Below are 21,202 nucleotides of genomic sequence, written 5' to 3'. Positions count from 1 at the left end.
GACTTTGGCATCTGTTTTAAACCTCACTATCTATCTATCTTGCATGGATAACAGTTCCATGGAAACGGTTTCTCCTGGAAACACACAAGCAGTAGAATATAACATCTTTGTTGAGTGTTCTCTTGGTGGTTTAGTAAGTGGGGAGCACCGCTTACAACCTCTTTCCATTACAGTAACTGCTACCGTTTCTCTTGGTGATGGTGAGATCATGCAGACAGCCCATTTTGTTACAATCACCCCTTTTCACTCCAGTGTGGCCCCTGTAGATAGGATATCCTTAGTGTATTCATTTATTTAAAGCAACTCTTGTGTTTTTATACTTTGTGAACATGGAGGGGTTCTCATTGCTTATGATGTATGTAAAACTAACATTCGGCATCAAATTGTTCAAAATGTGTTTGACTACTCGGTAAGGACTGTGATACTGAGTGAAATCCTTGTGGCTCACAACCACAAAGACAGATGAGGTCCATGATACTCAATCATCACTCGCAGTAAACAGGTTGGAGAGAGGGAGGAGAGAGGGAGGAGAGAGTTAGATATGGCGTCAGAGAGAGGATGCAGGGGTGGGGATGGAGGGATGGAGGAGTGGAGGAGTGGAGGAGAGGAGGTTAGGAGAAGTTGGGGGCTATATAGTCTACAGCAGAAATTGAGAATGAAGAGAGAGAGAGAGAGAGAGAGAGAGAGAGAGAGAGAGAGAGAGAGAGAGAGAGAGAGAGTAAGCAAGAGACAGAGAGAGAGACATAGAGGGAGAGAGAGAGAGAGAGAGAGAGGAGAGAGAGAGAGAGGAGAGAGAGAGAGAGAGAGAGAGAGAGAGAGAGAGAGAGAGAGAGAGAGAGAGAGGGAGAGAGAGAGAGAGAGACAGAGAGAGAGAGGAGAGAGAGAGAGAGAGAGAGAGGAGAGAGAGAGAGAGAGAGAGAGAGAGCTGAAGAACATCTGCTTACCAAGACCAGGAGTGTCCAGCTGCAGACTGTGCAAACTCCTAGGTGGACCCACACTGGTCTCCCACACCTCTCTCTGGACAGAACAGTTCAATCAACAATCTCTATATCTCTTCTGGCAGCAAGGTAAGATACATTATTCCAATGGAAATAATTATGCTGTCTCATTACTTTGTTAACTTTAACAGCTTGCAATTCATGATTTACTAAATTGTTATTTACAGTAATAGTAATTAAATCTAGATAAATGTAATGTCTTTCATTTGAGAGTTGTGACTATCTACATCTGTAGAGGTAATTGTGAATAAGACAGAATATCTTTGAACACCTGTTTCACTGTGCGTTTGCTTACCAGCAGCTCTGATATCAGATGGATTTTCTCAGATTTCCAACTGCAGCAGCCTGAAAAGCCATTAGAAATGCAATGTTTACAAAACAGAAAACAGCCTCTGTCAACACTGGAATGCTCTGTTTCACTCAGAAACGTGTTCTTTTAAACATCATTACTTTTTTATGAAATGGCATCTTGAATGTACACTTGGAAATGTTGCCATGTGTTGCTGCCATGTGTTGCCATGTGTTGCTGACTTAGTTTCCCAGATGTTTCACGAGGCTGTGTAAAGTTTTGTATGTACTCATTCATGCTCAGAATTAAACACATGATTGGATAGACAGGCAACCATGATGTGGGTTCCATCTGTAATTGTTTTCGAGTAGAGCTTCCAAATGCTCATCCAGAAGTTAACAGCACCTAACATTTCATTGGTGTGTGACCCCTGACAGTTCCAGGTCACAGGCAGTCGTAAACATCCCCAGAACTACCCCAGAACTCCAACCCTGCATTTAGCCTGCAAACTTCTTTTATTTATTCTGCATGGAACAGTTCCAGAATGCACAAGAGCCCTGGATTCAGTGAGAGACTATATTTATGTATCATATTTTATATATTTCTTCAGTCTTATATGGCTTTGACAACCATGCTCACCCGTTCACGTCAATAAAGCATTATTGAATTGAATTGAATTTGAGAGGACTAGAGGCCTGGCCCTGCATGTGCTGAAGTGGGAGCAGGCTGTGGAGGTTTAGTAGGAGATGGACCGTGCACTCAGGAGCAGGAAAAGATGGCTCCCCCGAGACCAGAGAGAGGAACAGTCTCAGGCAACTTACAAACTGTTTTAAATCCCTCCATCCACCTGTGCCCCACAACATCTGAAACTCAGCCGACAGGGTGTCCACTCCATTCGATGTCATATGACAAAGCTCTCCAGGCGACCTGGCTGGGTTGTTTTCCTCTCTGAGAAGAGCTTTGATATAACATCAAGAACTAGCTTTTGCTCTGACGCCTGACTAGCGCTGTGGAGACAAGCCGTGACAACTCCTGTGGGTCAGGAATGAAATCCAAAGTTGGGTAGTCAAGCGGGACAGGTGAAAGTCCTCGCTATTTATAACCCCGCTCTGACTGACTGGCTGACAGGCTGTCTGACTGACACAACATCTTACTCTCAACCCCAGTCAGCCGATGTCTGTCAGTGATTGTGTTCAGCCTTCCGACTGAGCTGCTGGTAATTCTCTGTCCCCTGTTCCTGTGTGGCTCCCCCGGGCAGGATGAGGAGCCTGGCTCTCTGCTTCTTCTGCCTGCTCTGCTGCTACGCTGCCCGGGTGGAGGGCAGAGACAGACTCCGCTCCAAGCCCTCCAAGGTGTCCAGGGGCAGGGAGGTCTCTGAGGACACCAACAAGCCTGGGGGTCAGAGGAGCCCAGGTAATACCAAGTGTGTTTAGTGTTGGAGTGGAACACTGCAGATAAACCATGTGCGTGTGTGTGAGTTTGTGTGTCTGCCTGTCATGTGTTTGTGCGTGTGCTTGGACAGTGGGCCACTGTGTATGTCTTTCTATCCAAGCCTTTGTACATGTGAGTGTACGTGAACACGCCTTCCATGTGTCTCCCAGGGAGCCCGTGCAAAGGGAAGCCTCTGGACTTTGTCTTCATCATCGACAGTTCGCGCAGCGTGCGTCCCCACGACTACGAGAAGGTCAAGACCTTCATCGCCAACATCCTGCGCTTCCTGGACGTCGGGCCCGATGCCACGCGCGTGGGGCTGCTGCAGTACGGCAGCGTGGTCCAGAACGAGTTCTCCCTCGCCACCTACGCCACCAACGGCGAGGTGGACGCCGCTGTGCGCACCATGGAGCACCTGGCCACGGGGACCATGACGGGCCTGGCCATCCAGTACGCCATGGAGACGGCGTTCTCCGAGGCGGAGGGGGCGCGGCCGGCCGACATGCACATCCCGCGGATCGCCATGATCGTGACAGACGGGCGGCCTCAGGACACGGTGGAGGAGGTGGCGGCGGAGGCGAGGAAGGCGGGGATTCAGATCTTCGCTATCGGGGTGGGCAGGGTGGACATGAGCACGCTGAGGGCCATGGGCAGCGAGCCCCACTCGGAGCACGTCCACCTGGTGGCCAACTTCAGCCAGATCGAGACGCTGACCTCCGTCTTCCAGTCCAAGCTGTGTGGAGGTCAGGAGGTCGTCCTCTGTCTGAAGGACCTGATGGTTCACTATCCTCCATCTTTTCTCTCCTGTCTTCTCTCTTCTCTCCCCGTCTTCTCTCTCTCTCTCTCCCTCTCTCACTCCCTCCTCTCTCGGTAGTCGCCACAGTCTGTAGTACCAAAGCTATCCCTCTTCATGCCCCACTTACGTACTAAAAATAGCCTTTTTTCTGTGTGTTTGTGTGTGGTAGACACAGACGTTTGCTCCGTGGTGGACCACGGCTGTGATCACCTCTGTGTGAGCACCCCGGCCTCCTACATGTGCCGCTGCAGGAAGGGCTACACCCTCAACCCCGACGGCAAGACCTGCAAAGGTGTGCAACACCTACTGCGTTACCCCGACAACAACGTCACCTGAACTCCCAACCATCGTGTTACATAACGTTACTATGTTTGTTCGGCGTAAGTCGTCGTCACAACACCAATAATAGTATGACCAGTGAGTGGAGGAGTAACCCTGTGTCTGCCTTTGGGGTGCCCTAGCGGAGGACCTGTGTGCGGTGGTGGAGCATGGCTGTGCCCACATCTGTGCCAACCTGCCGGAGGCCAGGTACGAGTGTCGCTGTCGGCCGGGGTACGAACTCAACCAGGACCTGAAGACATGCAGGAGTGAGAACCAAGCAGCTTCCCTGCCTTCCTTCTGTCTCTGTGGGAGACTTTGGAGTGCAGAATGATGTTAGAAAAATCCATCGTTGTCTCATGCTATTATATAGATTTATATTGATTGTTTTATTGCAGCCTCGTAGGCTTGTCCCCTTTTAGCCAGCGTGTGTTCCCCATATACTTCCCCTTGTCTCTCTCTCTCTTTTATTCTCTCTCTATTACTCTTGATCCAGTGAGCAGAACCTGTAATTAGAACTGACTGAACGCCCAACTGTACACACAAAGATCTGTCATTGTAGTGCTACAGTACCTGGCTGTAACTAACCCCAACCCTAGCTGTAATGGCATCAACACAACCAGGTCTCTGTAAGGGTAGACGTCCCTGGAGCCGTCCAATCCAAACATAGTATTATTGGGTTCAGGGTGATGCCAGAGTGGGGCCTGCCTGTCCACCCACCCCCAGCTGGAAACTTCTCCTGCTTCTCTCTCTCTCTCTCTCTCTCTCTGTGTGTGTGGAAGCCAGGGTGAACGACTAAAGTGGGAGAGATTTCCTAAAGGAAGTGAGCTTTTCCAATCATCTAAGCAGCTGTTGAAATATGGGGGAGTGTGTATTCATGGTGTCAGAATTCAGAGAAGCCAGAACAGAAAAGCGTTAGTTTGATTTAATAAAAGGTTTTATTGGCTTTGGGTTACAGTAAATGGTGGGGCGTCCTATAAATTCATATATGTGGGCTGTACTAGAATCTCAGGACTCTGTAAACTGGATATAAACTGTCTGATCTGGCCAAGTCCCGTCTTTGACCCAATTAGACTTTGATCAAATACGTATATCAGGCTTGAAAAATTGAGTTGGATTTATGTCAAGAGTTGGCACTTTTTGTGGACTGGAGCTAAACCATCCCCCCTCAGGGATAGATTACTGTGACTTGGGGAACCATGGCTGCCAGCATGACTGTGTGAGCACTCCCGAGTCCTACGTCTGCCGCTGCAAGAAGGGCTACGTCCTCAACCTGGACGGCAAGACCTGCAGCAGTGAGTTCAGCTCCCCTTCCTGGGCGCCCCTGCCTATTAAACGTCCACCTGTCTCCTGAATGTAGATCTCAGATAATGTCTCTGAAGCAACTAAACAGACGTTTGAGAGATGAGAATGTGAACACTGCTCAACGTTTTGGGAGGATTCTCTGACCCTCATCCTCCTGTCCTTTCTCTGCCGTCTGTGATGTCATGTCTGTTTCCTAAATCCTGCCTTCCAGAGATAGACCACTGTGCCCTGGGTACCCATGGTTGTGAACATGAGTGTGTGAACACAAACAAGTCCTTTGAGTGTAAATGCAGGACGGGCTACATGCTTCGACCAGATGGGAAGACCTGCAAAAGTAAGTCTCTGACACACTGTCTAACAAGTACACTGTCTTCAGGGATCTGCGGGCCCTTCCGAAACTCTGCCACCCAGTGTTTTTTCACCCTGGTACTTATGTGTTACGTCATTTGATTGGACGGGATGTTAGGTCAGCGATAATCCTCCAATCCAGACCCCGCTTTTTTGACGGATTAAGAGGAATATTCTGCTCTGAATGACAGTTGCTGGGCAGCTGAAAAGGACAGGAAGTTTAGAGTCTCTTTGTCATCAGACAGGATATATACACACTGGACATAACACCAGGGAGACAGCATGTTCTACTTGAATAGTCACGAGGCACAGACAAATTATCGGGATTTGTGTGGAAAAATAACTTTTATATAAGGTCGTACTTTTGAACTGTAAGCCCTCTAATGTTTAGAAGCAGACACGATGGGCTTGGATGTGAAAGTAAATTAGGTATTATGTATTCAAACCAAACTTCAGTCTAAAAACATACCCATCTCACTATAACCACTCACTACCCATTTATACTCAACCTCCCTTCCTCCTCTTCCCCTCCTCCTCTCCTCCCTTCCCCCTCCTTCCCTCCACCCTTTCCCCTCATCCCTTCCTCCCTTCCTCCTCTTCCCCCTCCTCCCCTCCTCCTTTACTCCTCTTCCCCCTCCTTCCGTCCTCCTCTCCTCCCTTCCCCCTCCTCCCGTCCTCCCTTCCCCCTCCTCCCCTCCTCCATTCCCCCTCCTCCCCTCCTCCCTTCCTCCTCTTCCCCCTCCTTCCCTTCTCCTCTCCTCCCTTCCCCGTCCTCCACTCCTCCCCTCCTCCCTTCCTCCTCTTCCCCCTCCTCTCCTCCTCCCTTCCTCCTCTTCCCCCTCCCCCCTTCCTCCTTTCCTCCTCTCCCCCCTCCTTCCCTTCTCCTCTCCTCCCTTCCCCGTCCTCCACTCCTCCCCTCCTCCCTTCCTCCTATACTCTGTCCCAGGTCTAGACTTGTGCCAGTCGGTGGACCATGGCTGTGAGCATCTGTGTGTCAGCACACCTGACTCCTACAGCTGCAAGTGCTTTGAAGGATTCATACTGGGGGAGGACGGCAAGAGCTGCAAAAGTACTGAACTGCTTTATCTAAATCTGTTAACACACAACAATGTTATTGTCATGGGGAATGTTTTTTTTTTTTACTTAACCTATGCCATCAAAACCTCCAGTTATTTTCATCATGCTTTTATCACCCATGGGTTGCCTGGTTGTATGCTGTGTGTATGTGTGTGTGCTTGCACGTGTGCTCACGTGTGTGTGTGTGTGTGTTCATGACAGAGCCAGACTGTGGAGACGGAGTGATGGACCTGATGTTCATCATCGATGGCTCCAAAAGCCTCGGCCCCTCCAACTTCGAGCTGGTCAAACAGTTTGTCAACGGCATCGTGGACTCTCTGGAGGTGTCTGCTGCAGGGACCCACGTGGGCCTGCTGCAGTACTCCACCAAGGTCCGGACCGAGTTCACCCTGGCCCAGTTCACCTCAGGCCAGGAGGTGAAGAAGGCCGTGTCGGCCATCCAGTACATGGGACGAGGCTCCATGACAGGGTCGGCCATCCGTCAAATGTTTGAGTACAGCTTCTCCACCAAGGAGGGCGCCAGGCCGGGCATCGCTCGTGTTGCCATCGTGTTTACCGACGGGAGATCCCAGGATGACGTCTCGAAGTGGGCTGCCAAGGCTAAGGACGCCGGTAAGTGTCAGGACAGAACGGTAGACTTCCTGTGTGATCCGGATGGGCACCCATGCAAGGATGACTAGCAGCGGCGTAACAAGGACTTGGCGGGCCCGAGTGCAGATCTCACCAACGGGCCGCTTACCGACCTATCGTCAGGCGAAATTATTGAGTTTTCAGTTTAGCGATGCGCAAGGAAATTTAGGCTACTCATAATGTACAATTAAGGGTAACGACTGCTCCTTCTATGTGAAGATAGATTACGGTTTTTTAAAAGTGAACGGCTCTGACTCGCGAGTCTTTGGCTCTAGATTATGCTTGCTACAACACGGAATGAGAATAATGGAACAGTCAGTCATGAGCCGACGTATCTGCGACGTTTGAAATAGAGCACAGAGATGAGAAGAAAATCTGATCATTTACCGAGGCTTATCCGACGTTATGAATGACGTTTCGATCTGTCATGTGTGCTATCTGGGTACTAGTAAAAAAAAACAGTCACTTCGATGGTGAATATTTAATTTTATGTTCGTTAGATATGCTAGTTTACATTTAGTCTATCTAGCTTTAGCTATTTTCCGACTACATCCTGCACAGTTTACTATATCTAACCTGGCCGCTGCCTGGTAGCCTAGGCCTATATATGCATTTTTATGACTTTTAATAGCCATGTCAACTGCATATACCAGACAGTAAAGGTTATGTAATTATTAGCCTACCCTGGTGGCTGAGTTTCACACTCATTGCTGTTGCCGGGCTGGGGGTCAGACGTAGCGTCCTCTTCAACACGCTTCGCCACAATCCAAATGAGGATAGTTTTGACAGCTTTGCCATCCTTACATCTTGCTCTTTTCGTTCCTGCCGCTTTCTGGAGCCACTTTTATGTTAAAGGGCATGGCATGGGGTAGCCTAATTCGCTTCAAAACGCTAATGCAACACAACTGTAGTATCCCAACAACAACTGTCTGTGGTATTCCAACAACTGGATGGGAACAATCGTTTGTGGGTGGGCGGGAATATTTGACAACAATATTACCCAGACATCCTTGCTATTTTTCGAGGGCAATATTACTTAATAAAAACGACATTTGTTTTATTCAGCAAAAGGCAAATGAGGAAAAATTAATTATTTGCTGTTGTTAACACTGACTGTTTTTAAAATGTTTATTGGGCAGGTGATAGCTCATAATTCTGAATAACTGACACCATAATTGAGAAATGTTTGCGAATTGATAACACTAGATCATATGTGATCCTCAATTGGCGGTATTACAGCGGTGCAAGGGGCCAGGTCAGATTGCCTTAAGGGGCCCGGTCAGGTTGTCTCACTTTTACGGTGAGATCGAGGACGGCCCCCCTTTCGCCACGGGCCCTAGTGCAGCTGCACTCCTTGCACTCCCTATAGTTACGCCACTGATGACTAGATAGCAAATGTCGCCTTTACAAACCTGTCACATATGCTGAGAAAAATGGCTAATTGTATTCTTGAACTCCAACACCAGTACTGTCTTACTCTATCGCATTCTTCAAGAGTACAGAACACTTCAGCCACAAGAACCGTTGACTATATCTCCTTATCTTATTCTAGAAGTGGAACACAATGGCTTGGGAAAGCTGTATGAATACTGTTCCACAGCATTGTGTCTAAGAGTCTGCTGTTTCTCCTCTTGCAGGTATCACCATCTATGCCCTTGGAGTGGGCAAGGCTATCGAGGAGGAACTCCGAGAGATTGCATCAGAGCCAGACGAGAAGCATTTGTATTATGCTGAAGACTTCAGCCGCATGGGAGAAATAACTAACAAACTGAAGTCAAGGATATGTAAAGGTAACCACAACCAGTTTAAACAGAACATTAGGCCACAAGCCCCCCCATCTCATACTTTTCCTGAACAAATGAGAAATGTACTTAAATCAACTATTAAGAATCAATTTTACAACGACTTGACTACTAGTATTGTTAAAAGACTTACAATAAGTCTAAACACAGATTAGAAGAGAAAAAGGTTTCTTGAAGAATAGGTTGTGTTTCTCCCTCTACCATGGGGAGTCTTCGCCTTCTACTGAACTTCAGTGTGTCGCAGATTTATGCTCTGTGCGGTTAAAATGTTTCTTAAGGATGTGCAGTGCCTTGGGAAAATGTCAACAGTCATCTGTTTTTCCATGAGCCAGTTGCCATTTTACTTCCGGATGTAATACCACACACAGTGAAATAGTACAAATGTTCTTTACTGCCTCATAGTATATGCCTATGTATATTTTGATTGAGATATGGTAAATCTAATATATATTTAGATATATAGCTATCGTGAATCACTGGATGTTGATAGGTCTTCCTTCTGCTCACTATTTTCCACATAAATGTAGCTGCAACCATCGCTCAGTTCTTTGAAAATGTGAACATTGCTGCCTCTTGGAGGTTAAATATGTATAGCGCTAACAGAGTAGAAGGCATGGCTGAATCCTGTTTTCCCTAGTGTGCCCACGTCCGCACATCGATCCAAAAAGTGGTGTGTTGAACCGTGTGCATTTTTACAGTAGGCCTATAGCAATTCACTGTAGTTTTAAATTGGCCTTGTGTAGAAAGTTAGAGAATAGAGCAAAGACGCTGTGCTGTGGTCTATTAATCTGAGATTAACCCAATTTCACATCTATTTAACCATCCTTTCCTCCATGTCTATTTTCCCCAAAATATATTTTATTGATAGCCTATTTCTCTTTTATTCCCAGACAAGCCGTCAGGTGAAGAGATGTGTAAGTGTGAGAACGTGTTGTTGTTCCAGAACCAGGTGACGGAAAAGCTGAAGAAACTCGCCCAGAATAATATCCTTCACAGTCCGTGTATTGATTAATTGATAGATTTATTAAAAAACATCAAATACACAGGTTACATCATTACTTCCAGCCCAGGGACACATTAAACCCCGGGCCGACATCTCTTTATATAGTCTTCTGAATATTTGTTTACCGGTATCTTCCTTAATCGCCTGTTTACTTGAACTTGTGTCGAATAAGCTAGAAACTCTGGAGATTCGCCTGGGACAGAAGTGAAGAACTGTTCATGCAGCTACACCCAGTCGTTTCTATCATCAAGCCTTGGGAACGGAGTAACACATTCAAGGATGTCAAGTTCCTATGATGAGTGTGGACCTTTATAAACTCCCAACGAGTAAAATGAACCCTCCTGGAGTTAAATAAGGATAACACTTGGACATTTCCTGTGAGACATATTATCTTCGTTTTCTGCTGTAACAGCTGTTAAATTATGGTATATTTGTAAACATTCTGGCATAGTGTATTTTTGTATGGTTAGTAAGGCCTAGAAAATGTATCTACAACAGGTTTTATAAAACAAATGTAATACACTTCCTACTCAAGCATAAATGTATACTTGTATACATGATTGTATGATGACAAGTCAAAGTAAAAGCATTTTGTACATCCGAAATAAAAGCTTTTATTTAGTCATTCTGTTGACATTTTTTAACATGTTCTAGATTTTAATACACACGAGTTGGCCTACGTGATTTGTATATATTTTGTATTGCATTAGCTGTTTTCCCCACTAGATGGCAACATTGTTTCGACGAACTCTTTGCAACACTGTAGCCTCATTACCTTCAACACGTTGCACTTATAAATGTCACCACCAGGCGGATTTCTGAGTTTCTATAACGGGAAGACCATGGGAGGTGGATGTACACGCCCCTTTCCTACAAGTGAATAACGTAAAGAAAGAGAGAGTGAAGTAGATGGTCTTCATTTCACACAGTGTGACTGTCCTTTACGTGGCTCCTGCTCGTTGAGTCTCGTTATCCAGGGCATTAGGAGGGCGACAGGCCATGCACAAAGTACCAGGCCAGGGGAGATAGTGCTGCTTATAGCCTCTATTAGAGAAGAGAAAACCGAAAACTGTCCATGTTTTCACCAACCCTCCCGTGTGTGTGCTGACAGATCATCGGGCATTTATCAATCTGTGTTGTTTACTTCGTCGACTTGAAAAAAAATCCCTTCGTCTATCCCTTCATATCAGCTACCCCCTTAATTTCTGCTATTTTTCGCGATGGGGTGCTCTTCGTCCAGCGCGCAGACAGTTGACCAGGAGAAGAGACCAGGAACCAAGCACGAGGAGAGCAACGGAGACACCACATTCAGTGAGTCCTTCTCTTAAAACTATTTGCACCTTCAGTGTTACTAAATCAAAAAAAGTCCTTAATGTATCTGTCTGTCACCGGACCTGCAGAACAGAAATGGTAACTTGTACCTATTGAAAACTTGGGTGCATGGGGGTAGAGTTCATATTTACTTATGAACCTGCACAAAGCCCATGCTTTTCAAATATGTTTTTCCAATCAGCGTCTATTATTTACAAAGTATAGTACATTGTGTACTTTGCGTGTATGCGATGTGTCGGTGTATGTATCAGCGTCACAAAGTTCTGCTAATATCAGGTAGAACATGGAAAGCCTCTGAACGCGGTAATGAGAACATTCGTATCTTTGATCGAAGCATCCAACTGTAAAACGTTCAGTAAGGTACGATGTGGCCTAATGTGCTGTGAAGGCTGGAGGTATAACCCAACATATTGACGATAATGGGCTACCGGCCGGCCACAACTTCTCCTTAATGCCCCGATAAAATAATCTTTCTTCATGTCAAATTGGTGTAAACGTTTAAAAAAAACGTCATCATTAGTTTTATTCTCATGAGTTTAGAAGATGCCACAAAAACATATATTTTTAGGGGGCGTGTCTATTGTCTTTGTTAAGGAACGTGCAACGCGTTAAGTGCGAGCTGTCTGAATTTTGAAATACCCAAGTGGGGAAAAAGACAACGTGTTTAACGGTTCATTAGACTCCAGATATTACCCCACATCAGCAGATATGAGTTATTAGACAGATAAAGGGAAAGTTAGTGAACTCCTTGAACTGTATCAGCAGCATTCCTCTAAAAGCCTACTAAAGCCTACCATCCTTCCTCTGGGAAAACACAATAGCATACAGATGAGTGGCACACAGTGGCTATGGAGGAGTATTTGTTTGCTGTGTTTTTGCATGCGTGCCTATGTGTTCCACGCAAGAAGCAGGACAGGCTTGTGGAACAGCGCCACAGCTGACCACACAGGCCATATTGTCCATTCATGGGGCCTGGATCCTGCCATGGACACAGCTGAGATTATGTAATCTCTACATGTACAGCTCACTGTCCCCCCTGCTCTCTCTCTCTCTCTCTCTCTCTTTCTCTCTCTCTCTCTCTCTCTCTCTCTCTCTCTCTCTCTCTCTCTCTCCCTCCCTCTCTCCCTCTCTCTGTCTCCTTATCTCCCTCTTGTCTTCATGGCTATTTGTATTTCTTACCACAGATTGATTCATAGGGAAATATACTGCTTCATAACCATGTGTAAATCTTGTTATGTCTGTGTAGGGCTTCTGCTGTTGGTGTGTGTGTTACAACCAGGGACAGTGAGATATACCTGAGATCCCATTACACTACAGCAATAAGCCCATTTATACACTAGCAATAAGATTGGAAAATTGACCCGAATGACAGGAGGTTCAGGAAGAGTGTCCTAGATAGAACCAGGCATACTGTTGTGCTGACTGGTACATGCTGGGTCTCTGGGTCTGTGCATGCTGTCAGGGGCCAATGACCCTTACAGTGTCAAGGAGGGCATTGTTGAACCAGCCTGTCAGGTCACCTGGAGTGCTGTCTCTGGCTCCCAGGGTGCTGATGTCAGTGTGGCAGGGATGAATGTTGCCCCTTCTGCCCAGTGGCGCTGAATGGTGGCGTGTATAGCATGCTCACCACCAGCTGAAGGGCATCCAAGATGCCAGCGCCCCCCCCCCCCCCCCCCCCCTCCCAGTCGCCAGGCCTGGGAATCCAAGCCAGGCTCTGTTTTGACTGGGATCTCTGTCATCTCTGGCTGCTCATCATGTTGACACAGGAGAGCCACTCGCGCCCAGAGCAGCTCCATCTCACAACAAGGCTGCTGGGACACGCAAGCACATTTGGAATTGGCGGATCTGGAAAAACTCGGCCTGAATGCAGAGTTGTTCCCTTTGTTCTGAACAAGTTTTGCGGTGTGCGAGCACATGTCTACCTATGTGCAGTCGACTGAAAAGACCGACTATCCAGAAGTGCAACATCTCTCTTTTCTCCCCTGTAACCTGATCCAGAGGTGGCCTGGTGACCCCTTCCTCCTCCGTCTCTCCCCCATCCCCCTCCAATCAAAAGGCACCCCTATCAGGAGTATCCGCCGCTCTGTCCGTCTCTACACACACAGAAACTTACATAGTACATTATACCACTTTAGAATGGCCCCTTCAGAAAGAGGCTGGCCTTGATGGCTGGATCCTAATGTGTTCCTGTCCCCTGGCCCCTGGCCCACAGTCATATTAGGTCCCAGCCCGTCACATACCATTCCAGCCATCACCTCCCGGTCCTCTCAGAACTTGTGACAGCCCAATGAAACCAGGAAGCCATCACGGCCAACTGGACATCAGTTGCTAATTCAATCATTTGGCTGACGTCATGCATGAAACAACAGGCAATGTCTATGCTAGGGAGCAAGCTGTGGCTTGTTTAATAATAGGACAGTCCTGGTCTCTTTTTTGAGCCGGTCAACAGTTCCTTTGTTTTTGAAATCATGTCCCATGTGTGCAGGAGTTTAACCTGTCTGGCTGTCATGGTGGACTGCCTCCTTATCGAGTTTCCGAGGTCTATATGTTTTATAGACGCTTTAACAATAGGGCTTTGACTCCATTGGTTACTGTATATCACAGTCAGTATACAATTATTCAATGATTCTGCCAAAGCAGAATAGTTGTCTGATCAGGTAAAGGTGGAAAGTAAAAGGGTTTTCTTCTTCAGTAGTTGTAGAGTTAACTCACACTTCCTTTAGAGGCCTGGGAGTCTGCTCTGTCTGACACAGGTTTAGACCACATTCCTAGCCACGGAAATGGAGGATGGATGGACGGAGAGGAGTTCTGTATGAATTACAGTCTCTCGTGTTTACTTTCTTGACTTGATCACCTAAAAAGCTTTCCACAAGTGAACCTTGACCTTCGGTAAATACTGCAGTCCCTTAGCAACACTTTCAATGGACAGGTCATAAGCACAAATGCCTGCTTAAGACTACAGTATGTCCCTGTAAGCTTGTGTGTTAATGCTTAAACAAGTGACTGGTTGATTGGTATATAGATTTATAAGTAAAACATTTTTTTTTATCAAAATCTGTAATTGAGTCAGTTCTAAAAAAGAAAAAAAGAATTGAGCCAGTCTGCCATATTCACTCCAAAAAGATACATACAGGTCAACATATCCAAGATACATTGGCATGCACTGAAAAGAAATGCATTGGTTGATTAACCTGCCTTAAGTCCGTCAGGGGAATGGGACACTTTCCACAGCACATTTTCTCATTACAATTCTGACCTTGGTCACAGCAATGGAAGTCTGTGGAATGAACCCCTCTGTGTGAAATGTTTGTTTTGACTGTGGCTGTGAGCGATAAGATGCCAAACTATCTCCCTGGTGTCAAATTTACAGTTTCTGATCTTGGCAGGTCTTTTTTAATCATGTTAAACTTAGGAGAACATGTTTCCACCCAAACTGAAGAAAACACATTTCACCGAGACAAACAAAGTTACCACAGAAGCACCTAAGTGATGCCTAATACTTCATACTCACAGCTTGACAAAGCTTTACTGGTCCTTTCTCTCTTGCATTATATTTAGCATAAGTCAGCACTGAGCAGGGTGTCACAACGTAGCCCTGCTACTTCCTGCTTCATAAGAGGGAACCACTTGAATACTCGAAAAAAAAAAATCTGAAATGTCACCCATGGTATGTTTTAGATAAATATTTGCTACTAATGCTCTGTAATCCTTCTTTAATATTTGCCCTCTCTTGCTATACATGACCTGTTGCTTAGCAGTGCTTTACCAGAGGTACTTGGGAAAGAGTTGTTGTGGAAAGGGTTGTCATGGCGTTGTGATGATTATTAACATTGTGTGTTGTTGGATTTAGCAGAGAGGAAGGGTCAGGGTAAGGGTAGGGCATTGTCATCCTCCGAGACCTCCCACACTGAATACAGTTCTGTCAGTTGGAAAAGTGTACCCTTGAACATATTCTATTATATCTTTGCACAGCTTTTCTGCAATTGAATAATATTACATCATGGCAGAACACAATTTAGGATTGTTACTTCTATTGCTAGGTAAAATGAACTAACCTCTCTCTGGCTACTTTCTCCCTTGTTTTGTGTGTGTGTGTGTGTCGTTCTAGTTGTCAAAAATGGCATCGTTGCAGAGGACACAGAGACCATTGCGGACCAGATGCAGCTACCGGTGCAGAGCGCCCTGCTGGACGACTTCCAGCCTGGAACCTATGAAGAGGCTGAGCTGGTGGCCATAGCCCAGGAGGCAGACGAGAGCCTGGGGATGGATGTCGAGGAGGAGACCCTGGCTGTGGTGATCTCAGAGGCAGAGCCAGAGAGCTTCGCCCCACTGGAGGCCCCTGAGACTGTGGTGGTAGAGGCTGCACCAGAAGTGGACCCTGAACCTGGAGCTGCTGTTGAGGCTGTGCCAGTGGATGTGGCTGCAGTAGAGGCCTCCCCTGCCCCTGTGGAGGCTGCTGCTCCCCCTGCAGCGAGCGAACCCGCCCCGGAGGCAGAGGCAGCTCCGGCTCCTGTGGCTATGGAGGAGATCTCAGCCCCTGAGCCCCAGCCTCCAGCTGTGGAGGAGACCCAAGAAACCATGGAGGTTGCACCACCAGCAGATGCCCCTAGTGCCCTGGAGGTGGTGATGCCCCCTGCAGCAGTGGTGGAGCCAGTGAAGGAGGCTGAGTCTGCTGCCCCAACTCCAGCAGCAGCATCAGAACCAGCTCCAGCAGCAGCAGTAGCAGAGCCAGCCCCAGCAGTGGCAGAACCAGCTCCAGCAGCAGCAGTAGCAGAGCCAGCCCCAGCAGTGGCAGAACCAGCCCCAGCAGTAGCAGAGGCATCTCCAGCAGTAGCAGAACCAGCCCCAGCAGTAGCAGAGGCATCTCCAGCAGTAGCAGAACCAGCCCCAGCAGTGGCAGAACCAGCTCCAGCAGTGGCAGAACTAGTTCCAGCAGTGGCAGAACCAGCCCCAGCAGTAGCAGAACCAGCTCCAGCCCCAGCAGTAGCAGAACCAGCTCCAGCAGCAGCAGAACCATCTCTAGCCGTAGCAGAGCCAGCTCCAGCAGCAGCCCCCAGTGCACCAGTGGAGGGTGCCCCAGCTCCAGTCTCAGGTGCAGACCCAGCCCCTGAACCCACACCGGCTGCTCACGCACCTACTACCATTCCTGCCACTAACCCAGAACCAGCCCCTGCCCCTGAACTTACCTCGGTCCCTGCTTCAGCTCCTGAACCAGTTGTTGCTCCTGAACCTACCCTGGTCCCTGCTCCTTCCCCTGAACCTGCTGTTGTTCCTGCCCCTGAACCTACCCCGGCCCCAGTTACTACCCCTGTTCCAGTTGTTGCCCCTGAACCTGTTGTCGTCTCTGCTGCTGCCCCTGAACTTACCACGGTCCCTGCTCCTGCCCCTGAACCTGTTGCTGCTCCTGAGCCTACCCCGGTCCCTACCCCTGAACCTACCCCGGTCCCTACCCCTGAACCTGTTGCTGCTCCTGAGCCTGTTGTTGCTCCTGAACCTACCCCGGTCCCTACCCCTGAACCTACCCCGGTCCTTGCTACGGCCCCTGTTCCAGTTGTTGCCCCTGCTCCTGAACCTGCCCCAGTCGCTGTTCTGGAACCTGCTCTTGCTCCTGCACCTTCTCCAGTTGTGGCTTCTGCTCCTACACCTGCTATTACCCCTGCTCCAGTCATTACCCCTGCTTTTGTGCTCCAAGCTGGAGGTATGTATTCACAGCAGGCCTCTCTCTCATTCGCTAAAACTGATCTGTCTCTTATCAGCTGAGATATTACATGTCCACACGTAAATGGGCTTTTAACCAAACCTATATATCACTAAATGGAGTGGTCACATGACAAATATCTATTTAATGTCTCATAACTGGATTCCTGACAGACATTATCAGCCCTAACCCAGCCTGCAGGGCGTATTGGTTCCATCTCATTGGGTGTTGTCATGGCTTCCTGAAATACCTGTTGCTTCAGTGGTAAAATGAGTTGAAGAAACGGTTTCATGTCTGATCAGGCTAACCTGCCCCTGAAAATGAACACATAGCTGAGTCACCCATGCAAACATGCATTCAAATTAGAGTTGTGTAGGTGCATACCATACCATTTTTTATGATTAAAAAAGGGTTTTGATAGAGACATAGAATGTCTAATAAAGGATGCCAAAAATACCAGGATGTATTACATCCAGTAGCATTTTGCAGTGTGCGAGCCCAGCATGCCTTTCTGGCTATTCTGACCAAAAACCCTTTGTACCACAGTCAACTGTTCAATAGGGGACTGATACATACGTATCTGGGCCAGTTCCATTTTTAGTTACATGACGAAGTAGTATGCAACAGTACTTACATTATAATGGAAGCCGCAGTGCCTACTGAAAGTAACTAAAAGTTATAGCATGCGATTTGGGACACAGCATGTGTTTGTGTGTGTCTGAGCATGTGCAAACAAGCATAGAGATTCAATTAGTAAAAACAAATCACCAAAGAGCCTGCGGAGTGAAAAACAGACGTTCAGCAATCCTGGTTAAGAAGGACTGAGGTAGGAACATCTGTCTTCTCTGTGTATTCAGGTTCTGGCGTGTATGGGTGTTGGGCAAACTAACTCATTAACGTCCTTGTTACCAAGGCCAGCTCCCCTTTGTCCACAAGCCTTATCCCCAAGGATCAACTGGACCTAGTTACCGTGTGAGGCATTATAAAAACAAACCCTAAACACATTGACCCACACTGTCAAACAGTGAGTTGCAGTGTCGAACCTAGCTTCTCTTGGTTACATATGAGTGTCAAGGCTAATGAAGGCCGACCCCCAAGGCCTTAATGACATCATTAACACCCGGTAACCAAGACTAGAGTATCCAACACACTACAGGCCCAGTGTTGGTTCCTCATGGGTCAGCTTTGGTGACCAGCTGTCCTGGTAATGAATAACCCTGCATATAGACTGAACCAGCACTGGGGAGGGTGAGGGAGGGGGGGCAGATTAATAGGACGGTTTTGTCCTTTTAATGCGATGGACAGACAAGGCAGTGTGTGAGACAATGCTGCCTCGGACTGAAGGAGACACTCTCCAGTGTGTGGTTGGGGCTTCTGTGTCTTGCTATCGACAACATACACTCCCTCATTGTTCTCTGTGCCTGCATAGACTTATGCACTGTTACTAGGGATTACATAACACATGTAAATATTCGGACCCCCCCCGTCTCTACGAATGTAAATGGCATGTTAAATAGAGCTGTACATGTGGCAGTGGAGAATGAAGCCATTGTCTGTTTTGATTCAGTAGTATGTGTGTCTTGGTCTCCGTATAGTTTGAGAGAAGACCAGCCTCTCACTGACCACAGAGACTCACACAAGAGGCTGTTGTCATGGCTGGAGCATATAGCTCTCCAACACAAACAAGCACACACACCGTAAAGATGTATTGATTCTTAAACCATACAGTTATTATAGAATGCCTTCATCAGGTAATAAACGATCAGTAACTTCTCATTTAATGAAGCGGGTGTCTAGGACATAGTATTCTGTGCAAGGGCATCTATTCTAATGCTAATTTTTGCTGGAGGAACAGCACAAATGCAGTCTTTCTATATATCCCTTCTTCAAACAGGGAAAGAACATACTGTACTTTTAGGGAAAGGAGGCCCCTTCAGCCTACCCGTGCAAGTGCTGGCTGAGGGGAGGAGTCGCATAACTCGGGCACCCTCCCACCCCTCTCTCTCTCTGAGATGTGTGTGTGCAAGGCCTACCCACACCCTGTTCATGTATGTGTGTTTGAGAAACACAGCACAGGTCAGCTCTATTCACTAAACCGGCTCTGCGGGGGTACAAGATGTACTGACGGCACTGGAATGTTGACACTTCCCATGTAGGGACTGTGTGTGCTGCGGCTGTGTTGATGTGTTGATGTTTCTTTAGTGTAGCTGACGATGAAGTTGTTCCTTCATCATTCAAACATGTCAAAGAACTTAAGACTACCCCCACCCCCCCCCCCCCCCCCCCCACACACACACACACACCCTCCCCCACACTTCATGTCAGAATGTCATGTTTCATGCATGGAAATGCCAGCCAATGTCTGACTTCCTGGTTGTGTCATATGATCTGTCTCCAGTGAATGTGTTGGAGACAGTGGCGGCGCAGGCAGCTGAAGTGGTCCTACAGGAAGCACAGAAGGCCAAAAAGGACTAGAGGTCCTCACCCCAACATGAAGAGGCCTCTGGTGAGACGAACGTACTCATTGAACCCCCTTGCCCCTCACTCTGAAAGAGCTCTTCTCGCTCTGTTGCCAATTAAATGTCTGCATGGCAACAGGGCGTCAGAGCTGCATGCTTTTGAATGTTTGTTGCTAAATGATTTGTAGGATATGAAGTCTAAGTCATTTTTCCCTTTTTCTTACAGCGCCAAGTGGAATGAAAATGATGAATATATGAGGAAATAATGCACAAACCCAAAGATGCACGAGAAAAAGGCTACTGGAAAACAAACACACACTTTTACTGTAAAAGCACACGCACACACACAAACACACACACATGCCTAACTAGCTGCAGACCAGCTCCATTCGATTTTTACTGTGAGTTCTTACACCAGGATGCCTTCATAACCTGTTCTTCCAGAAAGATCACACTGTTTCCTCCATTTGTACATATAATATTTCTCACTCCTGGTACTGGCATTGTTACTGAAAGAAGTGCCTTGAGCCTCGCAGCTCCCTCAAACAGACTGTTAGCTGCTGTGCTGAAGCAGGATGATGCACGACGATGGATACCAGAGCACAACTGTGAACAGGCTACAGGACAACACTGTCACTTTCGAAACATCAGGGTGGAGTGGCCGTGGTGCGGATCAGCTTCGCGTGGAAAGGCTACCTAGATTCATTACTACTTAACTAGCTGCTCCAATGATGAGGAATACAAGCCAAACATATTATAACAACTGTGAATGCAAATACATGTTACATGTTAGCCTAGCGCGCTCAACCAGGCGAAGGAAGATGGACTCACCACACCCTTTCCATGGTAATCTAAACCTCGCTAATGATGAATTCAAAAAGGGTTGACAAGTACATGTAGGTATGTGAATACTAAAGGTTTAACTGTAGAGCAGAGTGTTGATATACGATGGGATGAGTTTATGTGTGTTGCGTGCATGTTAGGGCTTCTCTTTCCTGTCGCCTTGTGTATATAAGTTTGTCATTAAAAAGCAATTATGAATGGAAGTTACTCTGTTTAGGTGACCATCTACGCTAAGGAAACAGTACATTGTACCAAATGCAGACTGAGTGAGGCTGGTGTGGAGGAGGTTATGTATTGTAAATCAAATATTACAGGAGTCAGTGATCATGTTTTTTCATCCAGAGGACAAGGATCAAAGTCAAGAAAGCTTCCATTAGCGGATCCATTAACTCTTATCCTCTTGTTCCTTCAGGCTTTACAACATAACACACCAACACAACACTGGGTTTGCGGTGCACCTCCTACAGAAACTGATCCTTTTAACCCTAAACATAACAGAATGAAGACCATTATAAAATGGCTTAGGGAATTTGACATGTTCAGACTCCAGTGTCTGGTCCTTTGACAGTTTTGAAGGCTCAGTCTCACCTCATACCATGGTTGGGAAAGACTGTGCCTGCTTGTCTAATGTTGGTTCGTATGATGACGATGGGTAGCGGGATCAAATGTTTTTCCATGTTCTTTTTCTATGCAAGGCCCAGAAACGATCACTCTTCTGTCGTATGTTATTTCTGAGCTGTGTATGTGATGTGCTAATGTTTTAGTGTACAGTCCAAATAAAATCTTGCTTACTAATACTCAGACTGGTTTACCTGTGTGTGTTTGTGTGTGTGTGTGTGTGTGTGTGTGTGTGGATCGTCCCAGCCCTCAAGG

The 21,202-nt window shown here is 47.1% G+C and overlaps 2 protein-coding genes across 3 annotated transcripts; both read left to right on the top strand.

Annotated features, from left to right (window-relative positions):
* The first annotated feature begins 896 nt into the window (after nt 1-896).
* On the top strand, nt 897-10,622 carry LOC124478000 (matrilin-2-like). Its single transcript, XM_047036090.1, has 12 exons — nt 897-1,067; nt 2,546-2,700; nt 2,889-3,461; nt 3,684-3,806; nt 3,976-4,101; nt 5,005-5,127; nt 5,349-5,471; nt 6,432-6,554; nt 6,764-7,174; nt 8,830-8,982; nt 9,885-9,977; nt 10,150-10,622. Exons 2-12 carry the CDS (start codon nt 2,547-2,549, stop codon nt 10,203-10,205), a joined length of 2,058 nt encoding a protein of 685 aa, XP_046892046.1. The 5' UTR covers nt 897-1,067; nt 2,546; the 3' UTR covers nt 10,206-10,622.
* Nucleotides 10,623-10,873: 251 nt separating this feature from the next.
* On the top strand, nt 10,874-21,132 carry LOC124477154 (skin secretory protein xP2-like). 2 transcript variants are annotated; one of them, XM_047034782.1, is made up of 4 exons: nt 10,874-11,308; nt 15,438-16,421; nt 19,426-19,533; nt 19,713-21,132. In XM_047034782.1, the coding sequence occupies exons 1-3, from the start codon at nt 11,218-11,220 to the stop codon at nt 19,500-19,502; spliced, it is 1,152 nt and encodes a 383-aa protein (XP_046890738.1). In that variant the 5' UTR covers nt 10,874-11,217; the 3' UTR covers nt 19,503-19,533; nt 19,713-21,132. The 2 variants fall into 2 exon arrangements, with proteins under 2 accessions (XP_046890738.1, XP_046890728.1); XM_047034772.1 differs by having other exon boundaries at nt 10,877-11,308; nt 15,438-17,027.
* The last annotated feature ends 70 nt before the right edge of the window (nt 21,133-21,202 follow it).

This window comes from Hypomesus transpacificus, chromosome 2 (genome assembly GCF_021917145.1).
Source record: "Hypomesus transpacificus isolate Combined female chromosome 2, fHypTra1, whole genome shotgun sequence".
In the NCBI taxonomy this organism is placed as follows: Eukaryota; Metazoa; Chordata; class Actinopteri; order Osmeriformes; family Osmeridae; genus Hypomesus; species Hypomesus transpacificus.
Note: the sequence above shows the minus strand (reverse complement) of the source record. Positions and strands in the feature narration are given on the sequence as shown.